The following is a 9,646-nucleotide window of genomic DNA, read 5'->3' as shown; positions in this document are numbered from 1 at the left end:
CATGATGGTTTTCATCAGTTTGAGTTTCAATGATTTAAAACTAAAGCAGATTTATCGGTATCATAGCTAACCTCTAAGAATAAAACTCTCCTCTGACACCAACCCCTGGATTTAACAATCATTGCATCTTATTTTCTTGCTGACTGCCCTACATGAGGCCCTTGGTCTTTCCTCAGAAGGAGGTGAAGGTTTTAGGTCCTGGTCTTTGTCCGTTCCCTGGAGGTCCAGGTCTATCTACTGGAGAACCTCGGTGCAAATTGTGCATCTGTAAACATTAAACAAGTCCTCTCCGTTTCTTTCCAGACCCTTCAGTCTCTGAACAAGGAAGGAGGTCAGAGGAGGAGTAAGGTACTTCCTGTCCTTCATCGAGGAGGAGCCAGAGATTGCAGCAAAGACAGTTCCTCTTAGGAAAAACGTAGTTAAGGATTAAGGTTGTGGCTCCAAAAATCTAGAGGGGATCTCCAGAAATCAAAAGTTCATTTATTTCACTACCAGTAAAACTGATGTGCTGAGCACGATGCCGTGCTAGCGCACAAGCAAGTGGTGTTCTATAGAGCTATCCCATATAGAGTGAAATATTTCAGGGTTTATTGATGTAGATTTTTACCTCAAGAAAGACCAAATTTAGTGTCTCCGAATAAAAATAGGAAATCATATTAATTTATAAGGTTCAGGGAAATAATGTGGTAATAAAAATCCTTATCATTCGGTTCTGATGGGATTCCTCTGAAAATGAATGTTGGGTTTTAATTTGCCGTTGGCCAGAATTTTCTAAATCGACAGAAAAAAAGATGTTTAACTTATCAGTGTGTCGGAAATTAATCTGTAAGATAAAAGTTTTTTTTTAAGTTCAAGTATTGAGATAATTTGATCATATTTTAATTTGCTGAGATGCAGATTAAAACTGATTTGAGATTATTTAGAAATAATTGGTCCAGGGATTATGGGATTGGTTTGTTCCTGCTGTGACCACCAGGTGTCAGTATCAGCCTATCAAAGCTCCACGCTATTTCATCATTCAACAAAAGAAGACTGAAGGTTCAGCAGAGAAAGAGATAATTTCTGTCTGTGCAACTTATCGGGAACCACATCTGGAGGAGGTGACGATGTTAAATGACCGCTGTCTTCATTCTGACTTAGTCTCCTGAATGTCACCGTTGGAGACCCGATAGTCTGATGTCCTGGTTTGACTTGAGTTTTGTCAAAGGAACAGTTTGTTTCTTTTGAAGCGAGGTTCTGTGGGTTTTTCTGTGCCTTTGATACTCTGATCCTCAGGGTCCAGTTTTTTTGTTATTATTATTTTTTTTTATGTTTCAGTGTTCCACCAAACCTGCATCAGATGTTTGAATCCCTCACCACTTCTTGCTCAGTTTCAAGTTCTGCTGAAACGCATCTAAAACATGCAGGCAGAAGTTCGGTACCTTCCCTGCAGCCAAGCTTCTTCTAATTAGGGTCAGGAGATGGTTCTAAAGTCCACTTTAGATAATAGCCGTTTACCATGGATCCTCCACACCATAGAAGGTTGGTCCTAATTGCCAACACAGCAGAAATGATGTGAGGATAGTTCTCCCTAATCTGTCTCAGTTACTTTCTTTGATCCTTTCAGGTCTTGGCCATCACAGCTTTGTGAATCCCTCCAGACGTGAAGCAGATACACAGCCTGAGGGTGAACTTTGACGCCCGTGGGTTCCTGTTGATGCTGATCACCAGTTCAGAACTTTGATAGGGGCTGCTATTATTTTGGAGGTTCTCATTGCTGGTCAGTCGAGGAGATCCTTCGCTCCAACCAGCACCACTTCCTCTGTACGGCTCGGCCAGTGATCCTGGCGCCCACCTGAAGAAGGTGTGGTTCTTGCTTCCATGATGTAGCTGTCTGAAGATGCTTTAGGTCAGACTGATGAGGCTCAGGACCCTTAAGGGCTGTGTATACTCCCGCAGCAGTGTGTCGCAGTTAGCTTGTCGCAGGTATGACAAAGATATTTTTGATTTATGCCCAATTTTGAACCTATGTTATTCCACGCCACAACGCAAGAGGGACAATCAGGAACTAGCTAGGACTGTAGGTGTGGTGGGTGGCGTGTTTCTTGTGCTACCGATGAGAGATGACGAGGAAATGCATTTCAAGTATTTCAGGATGTCCGTGTGTCGGTTTGACAAGCTTGTTCGCCGCCTACAACCCGTCATCCAACGCCGGACGACACACAGTTCCCCCGTGAGTGTTTCCCAAAAACTGGCCGTGGCGCTGCGTGTTCTGGCTTCGGGTGCTAACCAACAGACCGTTGCAAAGAGCTACAAACTAGCGTCCTGTACGGTGTCTGGGTTAGTGTCCGAGGTGTGCCAGGCGTTGTGGACGGCACTACAGCCACAGTTCCTGCCATTAGGTACCAAACAGGAAATACGCATAGTGTAGAGCAGATGTAGAATTGACCAATCAGAGGCCTCCTGTCTGTGGCACTGTCTGTGGTCACCTACAATTTTGGGGAGGTTCACCAGAATGTCTGCAGAAGGGGGTGGGGCATATCTGCGTTAACTGCGACACACACGCAGACGACCTGGAGTCTGAGCATAAACCAGACTTTACTGCACATGGTTATCGTATCCACTATCATTACTGATTCTCCAAACTGGGATCACTGATTGCTGCAGGGGACATACCGATTGATCAGAACCTTTAACCTGAACCTCACAGAGACTAAAACTGGTCCAATCAAGGGGTTCCGGCCAAGCTGCTGTTTGTTACCGCCTTATTTAGACACCAGAAATTTGTTTGGACTCCCTCAGCAGTGAAGAGGATGTAGATACCTACTATGCTTTGCATCCTCCTGTAATCAATCCCCATTTGACTCAACAACCTTTTCAGCCAGAATCTCCTGAAAGGTCGAGAGTTGCTTCATCTGCTCTGTCTGCATTGAGTGTCTTCTCATCAGCTTCTTCTTCATCTTAAACTCAAGGCCCCGTTTGGGTGAGGTGGGGGCCATGGGTACCAGGATCTTGTGTCCGCAGTGGACGGGTGAGGTGGGCTTTCCGTTGGCCCGTATATCAGGGATGGGTCTTTGGGGGTTCACATTAAGAGGAGGCAGAAAGCCGGGCCTGGTATGGGAAATGTGGTCCAACAGCAGTGTTCCAGAGCCCCGACGTTCCAAGAGACCGGGCTGGCGCCTGCGCATAGTAATGGGGGACACAGAGTTTGGAATGTTCTCCAGAGACTCCCTGGATGAGCTGGTCAACAGGGTGAGGGGGGAGGCATTGTATCTTCGACGCTCCACAGACACCCGTCCAGAGTCTGGAGATCCAGGGATGGACTCTGGACACAGATGGGTGTCTGACTCATAGTGTTCCATCCGGGTAAGTTTAGGGTGTGCCAGAACACGGGGTGCCACTGCCCCTGGCCCCCCGGCATTTTCCTGGGGCTCTGGAGCTGTATTTCTGCGGTATAGGATCTGGTGCTGCTGGACCTTGTCGGCCCAAGAAGGGGCAGGAAGACCTGTGCAGTCCTCAGAGCAGGACCGGTCGATGGGTTTAGGTGAACAGGGGTCATGGGTCTCAATGCTGTGTCGCCGTGACAACCGAGGTTGCAGCGGGTCTGAGACGTACAGGCCATTCATCTCAGAGACCATCCTGCTCACGTCTGTGCTGCCCTCCTCTTCCAGACCCTGATCCAATCTGTCCTGAGGAACTTCATTTAACATGGAGGGCGCCACCAGGCCCCAAGGCTCGGAGTTTAGCCTCTTCAGGAGCTTTCGAGGAGGGGGCCTTTTCTCACCTGGAGGCCGTGCTGATGGGAGGGGTAATGCTGAGGTGAGTGCAAAACTGAAGATCCCCTCCTTGCTCTTGTCTCCTGCTGGCGACGAAGTGCCGATCTCTACATCTGAAGGTGACATACAGGCGGGAGACAGTTTGTCCACAATGCCTGGGGAGGGCGGTGAGTTCAGGTACTGTTTAGTCTTCTTGGTGCCTGATGGAGAAGTGTCGGTGGTGATGATGATTACTTCTTTGCCTTTGGCCTTGCAGGCATCTAGTAACACCTGCAGGGTCTCGCGATCTCCCCTGTTGATGGCGTGGACAAGAGCAGAGGCGCCAGAATAGTCTTTGAGGCTGGGATCTGCACCGTTCTCCAGCAGCAGTGACACCACTTCCTTCCCTGCCTGCTCAGCACAGGCGTGCATCAGCGCCGTGCGCCCGCTCTTATCAGGGATGTTAGGGTCGGCCCCTTTCTCCAGCAGGTACCGAACCATCCGTTGGCGGGTCTGTGGGTCGTCATAGCTCCCCAGGCAAGCAGCAGATATTGGTGTCTCTCCTCGTTCGTTGCCTTCATTGATATAGGCTCCGCCCTCCAGAAGTAACCGGGCGAGACGCAGCTTCCCCTGGAAGACGGCTTTGAGGAGGGCATTCCCCTCGGTCTGCAAGGGCCCTCCATCTCCCATGATCCTTTGCCTCTCCTCAGACCTCCCGCCCACTGGAAGCTCTGTTAAGGCCAAACATCTTCTCTAAAGAGTCACATGACCTGCAAAAAAAAGACAGCAATTAAAACCTGAACGTGTTAGCAAACAAAGAGACATGCTGCCATTTAATTAGTAGAAGGGATGAGGAGGATGGCACTCTAACAATATGACTCAAAGCAGTTTAATTTCAGAACACACCAAATCCGATTTTACATCTGATCTGACAGAAAATCGCATAGGACGAGGTCGTGGCGTTTAGCGCTCATTGAAAGTCGGTGGGGATGATCACACTCAACACGAATTTACACAAGAGGGCTGCATAGCTCCGACTGAGATAGAGCCCAGTTCTGTTTTAGTCAGACTACGCTGCAATTCATTAGCCTCGTGAGACCATCTTGATCTCGCGAGCTTTCAAGGTTTCACTCGCTAATCAGTCTGGAGACTCTCCGTTGAAGAAAATTTGGAGCCGTTCACCAAACGAACGTCCAATCAGCGTTGGCTTTGAGGCGGGTTGAGGTGTGACGCAACGAGAAGCGCGACAGTTCAGTCTAAAGAACATGGCGGCTTCAGCCGATGAAACTAGCGTTAGCGTGGCTATCGAGCAAGTTTTATCGAAATTACAGAGTATTTCTTCACTGAGAGAAGAGCAAAACACTGCTCTGGAGGCTTTTCTCAGAGGAAAAGATGTTTTTGCTCTTCTCCTGACTGGTTTCGGCAAGAGTAGCCTGGCTTGTGGTTGTGTTTTCGTCGTCGCTCTGTTAGTACGTCATATGCTTCGTTGATCTGATTGGTTTATTTGGCCCGTCTATCACCAACATAGGCCAATCAGCTAACCAGTATTTTCGCCCCTTCCCAAAATTACTTCAACGGAAGGTTTCCAGATGGATATGTGGAGCAAATCCATCTGGCGGAGTCAGGTTAGCAATTCATGGGTCTGACATGGGTTTTTAATCTTTTTACGATTAAAAAGTAAAACACATCTACTTTGGAGGAAAATACTTAATTAAATTCAGTTTATTTCTACAGCGCTAATTCACAACACCTCATTACAAGGCACTTTACAGTTCAACCAGATCATCCAGTCAGATTGATTCAAAGTTTTCTATCTAAGGAAAACCAGTTGATTGCATCGACTCATTGACTGGAATACAATTCCTCAAACTAAGCATGCTTGTAGTGACAGTGGAGAGAAAAAACTTCCTTTTAGCAGGAAGAAACCTCCAGCAAAATACAAAATAAAATTTTGTCAGTTTGGAGTCGCACATAGTGTAAATAGTAAGCAGGACAGAGTGGTGCAAAAACAATGAATGAAACATTAAAAAACAAAACTTTGCAAATTATAGGAGTTCAGGAGGACAGAAAACGGATAAAGTAGTGATCCTCTTTGAGCCTCACAAAAACAATGAGGGACAGAAAGCGCAGTTTATCAATCTTCTTGCAAAAAAATTAATTCAGGAGAAAAAAAAACAGATATGGTAAAATAGTGATCCTCTATGAGCCTAAAAAAAAAAAAAAATAATAATAATGGGGTGCAGACAGAGCAGGTAAGCAGCGTATCTCTCACATCTTTATGAAAAAGAAAGAAAAACTTGGATAAACTTCCCATATCGCTCTCTAAGAATCACCTCTATGCCTCAGTCAGCATAGAAAGCATCTCACACCGTTTATTGCTGCGCTTTTCTTTTCTTTACTCATGATCTCATGTTTTTACTACATTATGAACATGTGAACTACGGCTGATGGGGATAAAATGACCAGATTCTCCATCTGTTCTGGCTTGACATGCTGCACAGACTTGTAAAGTGGGGTTCAGTCTTATCTAGAAAAGACAACTTTTTCAGTTCATCTTGACCAATGCTGTTCTGGGGCCAAACCTTTAGAGGATGGCGTTCCCCAAGGCTTGATTCTAGGTCCTATTTTGTTTATTTTGTATTTACTGCCTCTTGGTCAGATTTTCCATAAGTTTGGTGTTTCTTTTTAATTTCTTTGCAGATGATGTTCAGATTTATATGCCCCTTAAACTACAAAATGGGAAAATTAATCTCTTCAGCTATTGATAGATTGTGTAGCTGAAGGCAAATCTTGGATAGAACAAAACTTTCTTCACCTTACTCAAAGTAAAACTAAAGTTATATTATTTGGTCAGTCTTCATACTACAAATCCAGATCTGATTCTTGGTTCTTTAGCTCGGTTTTGTCAGACCTCTGCTAGAAATCTTGGTTTTACATTCAACAGCTGTTTAAAGCTAGATAAACAAGTTAACTCTGTTGTTAGATTCAGAGATGGGAAGTAAAGAAGTACAAATACTTCGTTACTGTAGTCAAGTAGATTTTTCTGATATTTTTACTTTACTTTACTACTTATTTTTATGGCAACTTTTTACTTCTACTCCTTACATTATAAAAAATTGACTCGTTACTTTAGTTTTGAATCATTTCAATGGAGTTACCGTTATTATTTTTCACGTCATCAATACCAAATTCAATCTAATTGGATGGGAATCTACGTTGCATTTGACGCACCGCTACAAGATGAATCGACAGATTCGGCGGTATTCATTGGCGGCAAATCATTGCAGCTTGGTGGCGGTGGCGTTAGCATAGTAGCATGGACGACGAGATGATTGAAAATGAACACAACGGAGATCTAAGTAAATTTACAAGCCTGTACTTTGTTACTTTTACTTGAGTAAAGAAATTTAATCAGTACTTCCACTTTTACCAGAGTATTTTTTAACACAAGTATCTGTACTTTTACTCAAGTACGGAAAGTGAGTACTTTTGCAATCTCTGGTTAGATCAAATTTTTATCACCTGTGGATTTTAGCAAAAATTAAATCCTATTTTTGTTTTAAGAACTTTGAAGGAATTATCCATACTTTCATTACATCCCAGTTGGATTATTGCAATTCATCATATAGAGGCATGGATAAATCACAGATCTTCAACTGATCCAGAACGCAGCGGCTCGGCTTCTTACTGGAACCATATAAGGCCTATACTGTCTTTTACTAAATAGATTTTAGATTCTTTTATTAACTTATAAAGTCTTAAATGGATTAGCTCCTCCTTATCTTAGAGATCTTTTCAAATTCCAGTCAGTGTCGAGAAGTCTACGTTCAATAATCAACTATTAGTGACTTTTCCTCGGACTCGAGAGGAAAGGAGATCGGGCTTCTCTGTTGTTGCTCCAATTCTGTGGAACCATTTACCTCTTCAAATTAAATCTGCCCACAGCCTGGATCATTTTAAATCGCTTCTTAAAACATATTCTTATTCTTCGGCTTTTAATTGAAGCAGTGTTTCACTTTGGTGCAGTTTTATACCTGTTTTTAAAGTGCTATATAAATAAATTTGACATTGACAAAATCAGTGCAGATCTGCTCACCCTGCCTAGTCGGAGCCTCTCTATAGCAGTCAGTGTGATGTGGAAATAAATCTGATCGGAGATTGAAAAGTCGTACGGAACCGGTGTGTTCAGGCCTTTACATTACTCAAACAGGAGTCAGATTGTGTCTGAGCAGATGTCCAGTCCAGGTGCTCTGAAAATTCCCTGAATCATTTGCAGGTGTGGGTCCAGACATTCATAAAAGTGCTTCTGAAGGTCTGAAGACACGCAGATTTGCTTATGCATTGTATTCTCTAGTTTTGGTATAAATCCATTTCTTCACTAAAATATTGATCCATTGAGGGAGTCAAACCAAATAATATAGTTATCACTTCCGGCCACAGAGGGCGCTGTCATTACAGGGCTCCCAATAAAAGGTAATAACTTTCAGTGTGTTTGTTCTTCTTTGGTTTTGCTCTCCAAAAACAAATGCATATATAAATAAATATCAGGAAAAGGAACAAAGGGTTGGTTGGTTGTAATTGTCACGGATTTTACGTCAAAGTACATTTATTTTTAAAACTCAGTCAAAATATCCAAAAACATGTCCATCCATCCATTTCTCCATCTGTTCCTCCATCCATCCAATGATTCATTCATGCATGAATTAATCAATCAACTCATAATATATCTATCCATCCATCCATCCATTCTTCATGTGTTCCCATGGTGACACTTCTGCCTGCTTTGCATAATAGTGAACTTTCAGTGAGGTTTTGCATCAACTCATCAGTCCGTAAATTGGATCAGAAAGGAACTGGAACCGCTCACTGGTCAAACTGGTGAAAAGCTGCAGAAAGCAGTTCTGATCTGGTCACGTGTCCCCTCACCTGCGCCTCTCGGTCTGTCATGTGTCACCAGGTGGTGATGATGATGATCTGTGAAGGAATGCGGTGTCACCGTTTTTACGTCACCCCGCGATTCTGACGCACTCCCTTTCTATATTTACTCACCGGCTGCACGAGCGGGTGCGCGTGATCTGACCATGCCGGTGCGCAACCTCACGCGCACGAGAGGAGAAGATGGACAGGGTGTTACTGCATCATCACCGCTTCAACATCTGGGCGCGAGCACTCAAACACACGGGCGCGCGCGCCCACTGTTGAAGCCGATGATGACAATGGAGGGATGAAGAGGAGAGACGCTGCAGTGATGGAAGAGAAGGAGCAAAAGATGAAGGAGGAGGAAGGATTTTCTTACCGCAGCTGAAGGAACAGCTGCCTCCTCTTCCTCAGCTCTTACCGACCGACTGACGGAGCCGCTGCGCGACGCTCCTCCTCCTCTTCCTCTTCCTCCAAGCCCTAATTAACCCTTAGAGCTCGTTCGCGTCGAATCCAAACATTCAGATCTGAGTTGATCAGTTTCTGTTCAGCTATCATCGGAGATGCCAGCCCACCCTGCTGTATCCATGGTGACCAGCCGCCTCCTGATATTTGCAGAAACCTTTCAGAGCCTAAAGTCAGAGCAAACTGTTAAAAACTCAGAAAGATGTGAGCCGCATACCTGCTGCACGGGAGCGTCTGCAATAGCATCTGCTTCCAGAGGAGGGCAGCAGAGAGCACCTTTCCTCTGACCCTCATTAAAGGAAAAATCCGCTCATATTCAGAGCACAAACTTCTGAAAGTACTTTAAATATGAAATTATTACATACTTTCTAATAAATGATCAGTGTTTTTAATTTAGAGTAATTTTCATGTGAATGTGCTTTACTGGAGGCATCCATGTTTGTCAAAGAACACTACTGCCACCTACCGGTTTGTGACGTCACGGTGCGGTATCGGCTGTTGATCAAGTCCCAGTGCTGTATCTGCTGTTT

At 44.5% G+C, this 9,646-nt stretch overlaps 1 protein-coding gene across 1 annotated transcript; it reads right to left on the bottom strand.

The window, feature by feature from the left end:
* Positions 1 to 1,713: 1,713 nt before the first annotated feature.
* LOC119780904 (ankyrin repeat domain-containing protein 34A) lies at positions 1,714 to 9,170 on the bottom strand. The gene is made up of 2 exons (XM_038281150.1): positions 9,031 to 9,170; positions 1,714 to 4,504 (listed from the first exon to the last, which is right to left on the bottom strand). Exon 2 carries the CDS (start codon positions 4,422 to 4,424, stop codon positions 2,829 to 2,831), a length of 1,596 nt encoding a protein of 531 aa, XP_038137078.1. The 5' UTR covers positions 4,425 to 4,504; positions 9,031 to 9,170; the 3' UTR covers positions 1,714 to 2,828.
* Between the last annotated feature and the right edge of the window lie 476 nt (positions 9,171 to 9,646).

Source organism: Cyprinodon tularosa, unplaced genomic scaffold, assembly GCF_016077235.1.
Source record: "Cyprinodon tularosa strain WSP-4 unplaced genomic scaffold, ASM1607723v1 ctg168, whole genome shotgun sequence".
Taxonomy (NCBI): Eukaryota; Metazoa; Chordata; class Actinopteri; order Cyprinodontiformes; family Cyprinodontidae; genus Cyprinodon; species Cyprinodon tularosa.
This window is presented reverse-complemented; position numbering and strand designations above follow the sequence as displayed.